Source organism: Chlorocebus sabaeus, chromosome 2, assembly GCF_047675955.1.
Source record: "Chlorocebus sabaeus isolate Y175 chromosome 2, mChlSab1.0.hap1, whole genome shotgun sequence".
NCBI classification, from domain to species: Eukaryota; Metazoa; Chordata; class Mammalia; order Primates; family Cercopithecidae; genus Chlorocebus; species Chlorocebus sabaeus.
In genome coordinates, this window is record NC_132905.1 from 5268728 (window position 1) to 5282060 (window position 13333).

Genomic DNA, 13333 nt, shown 5'->3' on the forward strand with positions numbered 1-13333 from the left:
TGTGTGATGATGTAATGGCGTAAGTTGGCAGACTCTTTGGATAGGATGGCAGTGATCAAAATGTAGAGGTGACTGGGGCATAGTGGTCCACTATGGGGTAAAAGTTTGGGAGATCAACAGGAGTGGACTTTTCCTATTGTCTGAAAATTATTTCAAGACACCTACATTTTACAGTCACCAGAAAACATACAGTGGTGAGATTTTATACCCACTTCACCTTGGGGCCTCCCAACTTCTGATGTAAGGACCAAGTCAAAACCATGAATGACGGGAATCTGTGCAGAACCACAAATAACTCACGGGAGTCCCATCATTCTTTGCTCACATTTAATTTTTATTTTGATTTTTTTTAATGCTGCACAACACAATATTTATTTCATTTGTTTCTTTTATTTCATTTTATTTGTTTGCTGCTGTTTTATTTATTTTTATTGAAAGTCAGAGGGAACTTCTGTGGCCTTTTCTCCTTTTTCTGTAGGCCGCCTTAAGCTTTCTAAATTTGGAACATCTAAGCAAGCTGAAGGGAAAAGGGGGTTTCGCAAAATCACTTGGGGGAAGGGAAAGGTTGCTTTGTTAATCATGCCCTATGGTGGGTGATTAACTGCTTGTACAATTACGTTTCACTTTTAATTAATTGTGCTTAAGGCTTTAATTAAATTTGGGGGTTCCCTTCTTAGAGCAGCTCGTACTGACGAAGGTGCATGCGCTGAATGATGTCACGGCAGTCGTTGAACACACGGCGGATGTTCTCAGTGTCCACAGCGCAGGTGAAGTGAGGGTAGCAGTAGTGACGCCCATCTCCACTGGCAGTGCTGATCCTCTGCGGGTACAAAAGCAGGGACTCGTCAGTGACACCCTCGCCAGGAACCACCCTATCACCGATGGGGACACCTACCAGGGACGGCTGTTGGCCAGTCTCTGATGTCATATGAAAACGAAAGCAAAAGGAGGGGTGCAAAGAACTCAAATCCACACTGGATGTGCGTGAACTAAAACCATGGACCTGGGTAGCTGAACCCCTGAAGTAAATTTACATCCATGAGAAAAAGAGGAGGAGCAAGAGAGGAAACTAAAGACAGGCTCAACTCACCAGAAACTCATCTCGAATGAAGTACTTGGCCCGGGTCACGCGTGGGTCCTCTCCGGGCTCGGGAGTAGCTATAAAAAAAGGGAATATATATTAATGTAATTAAAAATTCAAGCAGAGCTGGGGTGCTAGCAGCATTGTAGCTCCTGAAGTCTTCAAAACCCTGATTTTTCCATATGAGAATTAATGGCAGTGTGTTTTTCTTGCTTCTCTTACAGGTCCTTTATGGTTTGGTGGTGGGAGGGGAATGGCGGCTTTCAGCCCGACTGTTTGAAACAAAGAACCACTGCAATGAACAGCCAGCGAAAGAGTGGAAGCCATACACACCATCCTCAGGAGTAGTGTAGCGAGCAAATTCTGGAAAGTAGTCCTCAATCTTCGATTTCCCAGCAAGGACTTTCTCAGCGAGCAGGTCTTGCTTGTTGAGGAACAGAATCACAGAGATGGTGCGCAGCCATCTACAAGAAGGGAGGCCGTGTGAATGCCTGGGAGAAGCGCGCTTTCGGCCAGGGGTCTGGAATGCTTGCACAGGGTTCTTTTCTACAAACAGTGCAGACCAGGGCCTCCTGGGCAAGCGCAGGGGGTGGGCGGTCACTCCACAAACCTGTTGTTCCAGATGCTCTTGAAGAGGTTCAGAGCCTCCTGCAGGCGGTTGGTCTGGTTGTCCTCCCGGATGACCATGTTGTAGCTGCTGCTGGCCACCACGAAGATGATGGCAGTCACATCTTAACCAAAGAAAGCAAAGCCAAGAGCGTGAGCAGCGACACTGATCCCTAACACAGAAGCAAAGCGTTCTTCACGAACAGCCAAGCCCACAGTGTCCTACCGTTGAAGCACTGGATCCACTTGCGGCGTTCATCACGCTGGCCACCCACGTCAAACATGCTGGCGGAGAGGAGGACAGCTGGTTATTCCAGAGGGGCTGGGGTAAATGTCAAGAAACCATGATCTCTGTTATATAAAAAGGTAACAGTGGGCTTACTGGAAGTTGACTTTGTCCACCTGGAACTTGGTCTCGAAGATTCCAGAAGTCAGGACGCGGCAGCGAAGCAGGTCCTAGAACAAAATTGAGGTCAATGGATCTCAGCAAAGCCAATCGAAATAGTAATAATTTCCAATCTAAAGCAAAGTCTGGGGTAGTTTGGGAAGAGGGCTCAGGGTCCTCTGGTGGTGAGGGGTTTTGCACACCTGGTCGCTCGGCACATAGTCAGCCTGCTTGATCACATCGATCTTGTCCAGGAAGCTGGGAGAAAAAGAAAGGCACATGGGGTGTTCACAGCGTTCACATTAATTTGCCAACTATTTGTGTCTCTCTACAAGGTCAGGCTCAACGGAAGTGACCGTCCCACAGTTATGCAGCACTAAGTCAATGGCACATTTGCTTGTGTGTTGGTTACATTTATAACTCAAAGCTGATGCCTTAAGAAAGTTAGGCCAAATGGGATTTAAGATAAATAATTTTAGGAATCAGGGAACTCTAGATGCGTCTAGCAGCTAGCCTGCGGCCTCGGTGCAGTGGGGCCACACAAACAGCACAGGACAGTGGTGGGGCTTTGTTCTTCATGTTTATTTTTTTCTATTTTTCTTTTTTATTCTTTACTTAGCTTGTTTATTCCTGTTGCTCTCTGGTAATATTCTTGATTTTTAAAAGGTTTTATGCATATCAACCAGTAGAGAAAGGACCCCAAAACCAGGCTGACCTATCACATTCTGTGCCATTTGGTAATGCTTGACAAAAACATTTTAATTTTCAAATTTCCTGCCTAAAATGGCAAACAGTTTGAAAACTGTATACCTCTGTATCATTCAGTGAAAATAAATAAATAAATAAAGTGACATTCTTAAAAACATCAAGGACTTTCTCCTCAAGGGCACATGAGATTGTTTTAGTTACTGAGAATCTGTATCCCTTCCTTTTCACTTTTTAAGAATCTCATTGATTAAAGGGAACAAAAGAGGTTGGCACAAAGGGGCCTTCTTGCCCTAGCCATCCCGAACAGGAAACAAACACAAAGTTCTCTTCCGTTCTGTTTGGTCCATGAAATAGAACGCTCCAGATATTAAACTTTTCATTTAAAAAGCATCTTGTTTGATTTGCTTGACTAGACACACAGGAAAATTTACTTTTGAAAGATTGGGGTAATTTAATTAATACAGAAAATGCTAAAACCAGTTTATTTTTTGGAGGGAGAGGCATGTAGAGATTGGAATTGTTTTCAAGTGGGCTAATGAGAAAAGAAAATCATAAAGAGAGAAAAGTCTGTTTCAAGAAACTGCCTAAGTTTTGTGTTCCCCTCTTCCTTTTTACTAGTTCAGAGTTAGTCTGGCTTAGAGGATATACTAACTTGCCCAATCAATCTTACATTACAGCACCAGTCCAGAAATAGCTCCCCAGCCGCCCTGGCCTCCAGCATGTTACCATGGCAACAGAACCACAGTTCTATAAATAGATCATCAGCACCAAATCTTGTGAGAGAGACATCTGGAGTGGAGCCAGCCAAACCCCAGCTCAACAAATAAAAATAGGCAGCTTAAGAAATGGGCACGGTACCAGTATCCCAACTTTAACATAAAGGCAGTTCAACAGAAACGTGCCGGCCACAGCAGACGCAGGGCTGTTTGAGCCAGTGGTGAGGGAGGACATTTTAAAGGTTTTACGCTGCCTTGTTCTCTTTTTCTCTGAGTTTCCTTACAACTTTTCATGATCTATACAAATGGTGCAGTTTTCAGACAAAGTTTCAGGAGTAATTGAGTGTTGCATTAAAAAACCCCAAAAACTTCTAAATGATTTGAGAGAGAAAACGAAACCCAACAAACTTCAACCACCTGGCTAAGCTACTGTTAATTAATGCAGCTGTGACTCCCTGCCCCCCAGCATTCAAAACTGGGATGGTTAAACTCTCCTAATCTTGTACCTGTACTTCACTTCTGACTTGGATCCAAAATACAAAATGCAAACAATTCCAGGATTTCCATTTGTTTTGCGTTACTATAATTAGTGCTTCCAGCTTTTAGTTCGAACTTTTGAGAAAATCAGGGACTTTGTTGAAGAAGAAGTGGGGGCTGGGGGCCATAGGGACCAGCCAAGATGGACTGTTTTTCTGTTCCTTGAAAAAATATACAAATTTGCTTGTCTATTAAACCGTGGAATATCTATGTATGTGGCAACTGAAAATAATCAAAGGAATTTCCTATGGGAAGGCAGGGCTGGGGTTGATAGATTGCACAGACCCTAACATAGGCTTATATGATTTATAGATAAACAGTATTACCTCTTCCTCCCTCCTGTTTATTCAGGTGGTTTTCACAATCAGTTCCTTGGGCTTGAGGCTACTAAGTAAAGCAATCTTAGCCCTTGGTGAGTCAGCCTGGCACCTTGGTTCTGATTAGTTAATACTTCCTATAGCAAAATCAGTTCCGAGTTTCAGCTACTTGTAATAAGGACAGCTAAAACATCAAACCTCTACTAGACTCCCCTGTCCCAAGTCACAAGACACTCCTACTTCATATTATTAACTGAGACTGCTTTGTGCATTTGTGCAGCATCAACAAACAAAAGATATCTTGACATTTTTGGCTGGGCGCAGTGGCTCACGCCTCTAATTCCAGCACTTTGGGAGGCCAAGGCAGGCAGATCACAAGGTCAGGAGTTCGAGACCAGCCTGGCCAATATGGTGAAACCCCATCTCTACTAAAAATACAAAAATGAGCTGGGTGTGGTGGCGGGCACCTGTAGTCCCAGCTACTCAGGAGGCTGAGGCAGGAGAATCACTTGAACCCAGGAGGCAGAGGTTGCAGTGAGCCAAGACTGCACCACTACACTCCAGCCTGGGCAACAGAGTGAGACTCCATCTAAATAATAATAATAATAATAATTATCTTTACATATTTTTTAAATAACCCTGACCACCATATGCTTGTTATATCATGTGCAAGATGAGGGAGGCCATAAACTATTTAAAAGGCAACTTTCTAGCTATGGGGTATGATGTCCTCTGGGAGAGACCATGGTGGGTGACAAGGACAGAGGGCAATCCCTGAGGGAATGTAAGTCAGGTGTTAGGCAACAAGAGTAGCAACTTGGGCATCAGGTGGAGTTGTGCAATAAAATCTGTTTCATAAGTTTCCCCCTTCTTCATTTACCAACACACTAATCAGGCGAGCCCACCTTTATGAGTGACTTCAGAGAAAGAGGCCTTTCCTATTGCTACTGCAGGCCTTAACCCATCCTCCTTGCAGGTAGTAATTTGTTTTATTTGAAAATGACCCCACCACGGTACTGTACTGCTTAGGTGTACAGTTTAGGATTTAAAATACACTGACCACTTACCATCCTTGAAATCAAGACCCGGGGGGAAGGAATAAATAAGGACATGAAATAGAGTTCAAAAGTCAAGACAACACAAAAGCAAACTCTACCTAGAGTCACTCAGATCTAGTAATACTAGGCAGCTACTAGAGTCTCTTACCTGAGAGCAGAAATAGAGCAATCAACAACTACCAACGAGAGAGGAGGCGTAGCTCTCTTCACTGTTCCTCTTTGTTATGTTTTAAAATTACAGCAATAAAATGTAGTATTTTTACATTATTCAAAATGTGAGAACTGCCCTATTTCTGTAAATGCTTCGGGTCAATTCAATTAATTACTTCCCAGTAATTAGGAATACTATGAAACTCATCATCATCTTGCTCTAACAGGCATTCAATGTTTATATAAAATAATGTCACTGGACTAAAAAAAAAAAAATGCAATTAAGGACTTTATAAAACAATTCAATCAGATTCGAACTTTCTGCCAGTGGGGTAACTGGTTGGCTTCTACAAAAGGAATCATCGACAAGTAGCTTTCCAAGCAGGATCACAGGTTTGCATGTTTTCTTGTGTCTGCCTGTTTTATGTGCCGGTGGGTCGGGTGGGGTTACTTACTACTGGGCGCAGTCAATCAGCTGGTACTCGTTGGAGCGTTCATAGCAGGCACGTACTCCTTCATCCTCCCACAGAGCCTTGGCATGCTCGTAGAATTCCTGAAAGTGTACACAAGAAAGTTGAGAGAAAGACAAGAGCTTGAACTAATCAAGGACACTGTCATTCGAACCCCGAGACCAGAGTTCCCTATGTGACCGACACTTGGTGTGATTCTGAATTTTGAGCCCAATTAATGAATAAATGCTCACAAAGAGCTTTAATTCAACACGTTAAACATATTCAAAAGTTCATGCAATTAGCTGCTGGTCTTATTGTGAATTACTGGTTTTGGGTAGTTTCTTTGTGTGTGTGGGGGGAATGGGGTGAGCTACTGAGTAATTTAGTTTCTTTACAGAATTGTTTAGGAAGAATATATACTAATCTGTGTTAGGCGAATATGCCAATAAATGGTTCAATGTTGTGAAAATAAGAAACTTCATTTGTAGGATGTGCCGGGACTAAATCTTCCTTCTGGGAAAATGTGACTCTTAACAAAAAAAAGTATGATAGGGGACTTGTAGGTAGGAACATAAAAGTTCAGATGTTAGTAGGACTAATAAAAGGTTATTGTTTGGATACATTTTTAATAGCCTGCTGTTTTTCCTATTAAATATGGAATCATATTTCAAGAAAGTCAGTGGGTTATATTATACATACTGTGTTTACTGCTTTAATTTTTTCAAAATGATGCTATTTAAAAAAATTTAGCTATCCATACTAACTAAATACTACTAATTTCTCTGCTAATGTAAGTTCGCAGCCAAGTCCATCTAAAATATACAAACACAAATTCCCACGAAAGCCTGACAAAAGGCAACAATAACTCATTGTTTTAGCTGTAGACAAGTCTCTTCCTTGTGGGCCTTACAAACGCATACATCTTTCTATCTCATTTCCCATTCCCCGCTTATAAGCCATTCTCCCCACGAAGGGGCCTAAACATATATGCTTGGGCTTGAATGGTTTTTTGTTCCCTAAAAGTAGTTCTTTAGGGAGCCAACAGTGTCGTGCATCCAGAGGAAAGTCTTTTCCATATGTTCTATTTCATGATTATTTTTTGAGTTATAATTTAGATATATTTCATTTTTTTAAATAATGAGAAAAGATTTCATTTGCCCCGAGACAAGGACTGACTTTAGAAAAACTCTTAATCAATGTTAAAAGGTCACCTGTTTAAAATGCGAATGTCTTCCATTTGGCACTTCACTGAGGCATCCCAAGGTACACCTTAGGGCACTTCCAGTGGAGGACAATTAGTATTTGTGTGCCATATTTAAAACAGTTTTGTTTGTCCTAAGAAGTGAATGAGGGAATAATTAAGCCTGCCGTAGCTCAGAACTTTTTTCTTGCCCACATGCAGGGCTGTCACTGACGTTCCTATAGGAACACTGTGCTCAGGTGGGCGGGGCTAAGGCCACACAAGTTGGGGTGTAGCTTACGGGAGGGAAGTCAAAGTCAGGCACGTTCATCACACTCAGAATGTAGTCCACTCTGAACTGGTTCTCGGGGTTGGCCAGCTCCACGGGGGGCACCAGGTTGCTCATGGCGGCCACAATGGTCTGAAAATGATTTAGCAGAGCGGTCAGGGAACAGCACTGGATGGGAGGGGCTACAAGACAGAAAGCACAAGGAGCCAGAACGTACTTCGATTGCCTCTTTCAGGTTGTTTTTGATGTCCTGCACTTTGGTTGCCTTCTCACTGCAGTGGGATTGAAAAGAAAAGAAAATCATATTGCACCATGTCAGTTAAGAGTACTGCTTTCATAAAGATATCCCGACTAAAAAGCATAGTATTCTGTTCTTCAAGGAGTTGTGGGCTCAGATCTATACAAAGATTGGAGGTAGTTGAATAAACATGGTTAATTATAACCTCCCAAATGTGTCCTGAGGACACGCCCAATCGGGCAGATTAGCAAATTGCCTGAACAATCTTGACTGTACCAGAAGTTGCACGCAGCTCATTTAATCTTTCATGGGTTGGAAACCCCCACACTACATACTAACACTTCCTAAAGGCTTCTCCTGGTCTTATCAGCATCTGGGTAGGGGTGAGGCTGGAGTGACAGGTCACTCTGAGGTTGGGGTGGAGCAAAACAGTGCCGTGGTTTGACTTGGAATTCACTCAGTTGCTAGATGAGCATAGTGAGAGAACCAGTGAGCACAGGTGGTGGTGGTTCTAACAGTTCATTACAGGAGTCTGGGCGTGATGGGCTCATGCCTGTAATCCCAGCACTTTGGGAGCCTGAAGCGGGCAGACTGCCTGAAGTCAGGAGTTCGAGACCAGTCTGGCCAACATGGTGAAACCTCATCTCTACTAAAAACATAAAAAAACTAGCTGAGCGTGGTGGCATGTGTCTGTAATCCCAGCTACTTGGGAGGCAGAGGTTGCAGTGAGCTGGGATGGCGCCACTGAACTCCAGCCAGCATGAGTGAGACTCCATCAAAAAAAAAAAAAAAAGTCATATGTGCGATGCTCCAGGCACTGCGGCTAGCAGCAATGAAATTTCTAGTTCATGATGTTAGTACATGTTGGTCCATGTGCAATAGGAATCAAATAAGATTCCACCCCCTAGAAGGCCTTATAATCTAAGGGGAAGGGGGTCAGATCCCACTGGTAAGTAGAGGTTGAAGGTTTTGTAGCTTTTCCTTGACTTTAACTCAGCCACATGGGATGGCCTGTGTGGTCTTTACGGAATTATCTATATTCAGGGTTACTTGTCCCACAGGTAAAGGCCACACCCTTTGGCTTCTGGGGACCACAAGAGAATGTTAATTTTTGTACCAGATTACACTGATCCAAATGCTGTATGTTTTTCAGAAACTAGCCTTCATTAGAAGCACAGCCAGGGAAGGTTCTCGAGTTTATGTTTTCAGGCGGCAAGAAAAGGCCTCTTGTGTGGAGTATGTATCTCATCAGGTCTATAGCCCAAAAATGGGACAAGCACACACAGCACACCTGCTGTACCTGTTAGGCCCTGGGAGGTGAGGGCATCGTCATGCGGAAAAAAGGTGCTACGGTCCTGCTCCTCTGATGGGGAAACTGAGGCTGAGAGGGGGAAGTCTTGAGTCACGGAGGCAGAAACCAATGGGGGTGGGATATGGAGGGGACAGAGTATCTTTTTCATGGGCTGTGTGTGTGTCTGTGTATATACACACACATATATATACATATATATTTTTATCTTTTGAGATTCCCAGTTTTTGAAGCATTCACTTGGCTGATTCACCAATTCATAGAATGGAGGTAGAAATTAAACACATAATCCCTCCAGACTAGAACATGACAAAGTTAAGGCAGAGGAAAGGCGAAGGGAGGTTAATTAGCAAGAGCAGACAGGGTGGTCAGTGGAGCAGCAGGGGTGGGCCGGGGGTGGGGGGACTGGGATGGACGGTGGGGCCAAGTGCACGCCTGTCGACAGGCCTTCCATAAATCATGTGGTCTTTCCTTTCTCAAAGAATTATACTTGCAAATTTATTCTTTCTGAATAAACGTCTGTGTACTTCTGGGCCTTCACCTGCTGAAGGATCCCATCTCGCCCCTTTCCCACGTGAAGCCTCTTTCACAGGTCTCTGCACCACTGCTCTTCTACATTGAAGAGCTGATGAAGTTCAGAGGGGTCATGCTCATTAGTGGTGGGGGGTGTCTGGGGTTGGGGTGGGGGACAGATGTTGCCAGGAATCCCCTCAGGGCCATTTGAGTAAAAGTGCTGCAGGTCCAGAGAACCTCAGAAACACAGATGACAGGGAGGTGAGCTTCAGGTCTTGTGCACAAATCTGACATCTGATTCTGGCCCCTAGACTCCTAAAGCAACCACCTTCAAGTGAAAGGGAGTGAGTCCTGACTGTTCTGTGGGACTGTCTGCTTTGTATGTGCAGAATCAAAGCTCATGTCCTGAAATTAAGAATTTCCAGCCTTGGTAGTAGTCTAACATCAATTATTTAGATGTTAGAAATTAAAAGGATATGTGTTTGATGGTCCCCAATGTTCACTTTTGAATTCAGAATTTACCTAAAACCCCCTAGGACAAATCTATTCCCATTCATTAAAAGCAGGCTCCATTTCATAGGTAATGAAAGCTATGAACCTTTGGTTTTGAGGTTCCACAATAGTAAAATTAGATACATTCGGGTACTAAATATCCAAATCTGCATACAGCAAGAGAAAAGTATTTCCAGAAACAAGTTTCTTTCATTCAGTTTGATATTTTGGTCTAAGCAGTAGTATGATAATTGGAAAACTTCCCGTCTTAAAATACGGATATTTTGAGAACGTGTTCAGTATTCATCTACGTATGTGAATAGGTGTGGGAGTATATCAAGTATAAAACAGCTAAAATAGAAATCTAAAATCTAATTCGGGTGTGTAATACTAAAACATAAAATTCTTCCATTGAAGCAATTACTATGTAGATGGAGATATTATACTGGGGGTTGGCAGGTTTATCATCACTTTTACTATTGCTTAATGAATTTAACGTTGATTGTGAAATTCAGAGAAAATTCCTTAGATGTCTTTAAACTACTCAACAAAGGCAAAACATATGCCATTAGCTAGAATTCTGATTCGCTACAAAATTGGGACTAAGGCTGGAAATACTTTTAGGGTCTTGGTGCCTCCTCCTCCCCCTTCTATGTATAAAGCAGATGGGCTGCATTCAGTTTTTAAGAGCTCCTCCCCTCCCCCGCTGCAGCTAACTAAGTGGTGGGGGAGGCTATTCAGGTCTCCACCTTATCCTTGTGCTTTGGTAGGAAAAGACAGACAAAGGAAGGAAGACAGAAGACAGACGCGAGATACAGGGATTGCTGAAACATGCAGAGAATTTTTATTTCTCACGAATGTTAATACTTATATTGACTTGCAGAACAGAGTCAGAGAGATGTGCAGGCCAAGGTATTAGTAGGGTTCAAGGGTTTAGCACGACATCTAGTACACAGTAGGTTGTTCACTAAGGACTTGTCATATTTTGCTCAAATGCCAACTTTTGGTACAGCAGACTGTCAATTAGTCATTTCTTATAGAGATGCCTTTTTGGATAGTTGTCACACTACATTTCTGCCAATTAAGGATTTCAGTCCATTTTTTGTTTTTTCAATCATCGTTTAAGGTAAGGTAGTAGGGGCCCCATCCCCCCTCCCCCCTCAGACAACAGAATAGTATTCTTATTAGAAGTTCCTAAGACCGAGCAATTCCAGCATGCAAATTGTGATAGGACATAGCCGGGAAGATGAGAAACTGTAGCCATCATCTAGGGATAATATATTCTAAAAGAAACAGATGAACAAACACGTGTCAGTTACTTTGTCCCCAGACCCCCAGATTTTTGCCCCTCCCCTCCCCGGCCACAGAAGCTGTTTCTTTGAGATGCCCTAAACTAAGTCAATGGTTCTGGATGTTCTCATGAAAAAGAGCCACTCCACCGCTGCATGCGAAACACGCAGCAGAGCTAGAGCGGTTACCTGGCATGCGTGTGTGCGCGCGGTGCGTGTGGCTGTGTGTGCGTGTGCGTGTGTGTGCGTGTCTGTGTATGCATGTGCATGTGTGTGCGTGTGTGTATGTGTGATGGGTGTGGGGATGCAGGAAGCAAAGAAAAAATAATTTGATGATGAATGGAAAAATAAAAGATGCCATCATGAATTTCCTTATGCACTAGCTAACGTAAAGTGCCTTAGATTCAAATAAATTTGATCATTTTTAAAAGGCCAGAGGCTTTTCAAGATGATTCTTAACGACCTGCTGCAAGGTACCAAGGCAATTTTCAAAATTAAAGACGGTGCAGCATTGCATATTTTAATAAAGGAAAAAAATTTTGTTTCAAAGAGGTCTGAAATTTTAAAATCAGACCAACCAGTGGGTAGATGGAATTTAGTAGATAGTTTTAAAAACAAGTAGCTGGTTCAAATGGAGAGCTGGGGGAAAATAGAAACCATATGGAAAAACATCAATTCTCAAAATCCTAAATTGATCGTCTAAAGCTGAAATCTATAACTTTCCCCCAGCTGGATCTCATTCTACTTTAAGCATGGCCAAAAAAATTATGTTACGCACTTTACTTGCTCCAAAATGTCAGGAAATTGTGTGTTATTTGCAAACGTATGCCAATATGGCTGATGGTCCTTTAAATGATTTTTATTTTCTTCCCGGGTCTCTGGCCTCAGTTTCCCAGTATGATCTTCATGTTTGTTTTGTTTGTTAAAAAATTTTTCTGTTTTTGAATGTGCCTACCCATCGCTGTTGCTCCTTGCAGCCTGCGGGTCCTCTTCGCCGCCCCTTTTAAAGAGAGATTGAAAGCTCACCTAATCTGCAAGGCACCGCAATTTCACACAAACCCCACACAGTCTCTCTACATTCCTAAACAATCAGCCAAGAGCAAAAGCAACAATTCGCGCGCCATCCATCCTCCCGTTAATTCTTAGGTCGCCTTTCTGGCTAAATTGGAATGTCCACTGAGACTGCAGGCCATGGGGGAAGAATCCTACACGTTTGCTGCAGTATTAACAGAGCTCTCTGGAGACTCTGGTCGGACACAGGAGGGATGGATAATTATTTTCTTGTGCTTTCACTAAACGTACATGCATTAGGGAGCTAAAGCAGTGATTTATCTCACAATTCTTCTGAGAATGTGGCAGCGCATAAGGCTCCTAATTCTCCCAGGTCAGAATCTTCCCAATGTTGTAACTTAAGGCACAAAGGCGTAGACGGGGGAGATTTCTGCCCAGGATTTCCTGCAAAACTAATGACCTCACTTCTTGCAGTGGAAGGAAACTACCTATAAAATGGTTTTATTTATAAATAATTGTTCCCCATAAATTGTCATTAAACTATGTCTGGACTGTGATACAGCAAAAAAAAAAAAAAATAATAATAAATTAAAAGAACAAAAGCCCACCCACTACCACCATAGAAAAAAGAAAAAGAAGGAAAAAAAAAAAACCCAAACCCAATCTTCATAAACAGTAGGAATTCCTCCTTGAAGGCCGAAGGGCAGCCTTCTACAGTTTAGTAATTGATCAGCTTACTTCAACCAATGTTAATGGTGTTTATATTTTGGTTTTGTTTTGTTCCTGGCACTAAATATAAGAAAAAGAGTTAGCTTTGAGTTAGAAAATCCACATCCAAACTCTGTATTTCTGAAGGTCAAATCAATATTATCTTACTCTTAAAAATGTAATCGGTATGGCAGCCCCCAGAGAGTTAAGGCAAATTTAATAGCTCAGCAGAACCCTAACAAAACGCAAGATCAGGGAGGAAAAGCCCTGTACCACACAGACCACCCTTTAGGG

At 42.6% G+C, this 13333-nt stretch overlaps 1 protein-coding gene across 10 annotated transcripts in view; it reads right to left on the reverse strand.

The window, feature by feature from the left end:
• Positions 1-313: 313 nt before the first annotated feature.
• Positions 314-13333, reverse strand: part of GNAS (GNAS complex locus) — a 70433-nt gene continuing 57413 nt past the window's right edge. For 3 of the 10 annotated variants that reach the window (XM_037982597.2, XM_008012791.3, XM_037982602.2), the window contains exons 3-13: positions 12276-12320; positions 7697-7751; positions 7492-7611; positions 6014-6111; positions 2276-2330; positions 2070-2143; positions 1914-1972; positions 1692-1812; positions 1415-1545; positions 1091-1158; positions 314-820 (exon numbers count right to left, since the gene is read on the reverse strand). In XM_037982597.2, the coding sequence (XP_037838525.1) occupies positions 674-820; positions 1091-1158; positions 1415-1545; positions 1692-1812; positions 1914-1972; positions 2070-2143; positions 2276-2330; positions 6014-6111; positions 7492-7611; positions 7697-7751; positions 12276-12320 (973 nt within the window). In that variant the 3' untranslated portion in view covers positions 314-673. Of the gene's footprint in view, positions 821-1090; positions 1159-1414; positions 1546-1691; positions 1813-1913; positions 1973-2069; positions 2144-2275; positions 2331-6013; positions 6112-7491; positions 7612-7696; positions 7755-12271; positions 12321-13333 lie in introns of those variants that run through there. The other 7 variants (XM_008012816.3, XM_037982600.2, XM_037982599.2 and 4 more) reach the window with 4 other exon arrangements.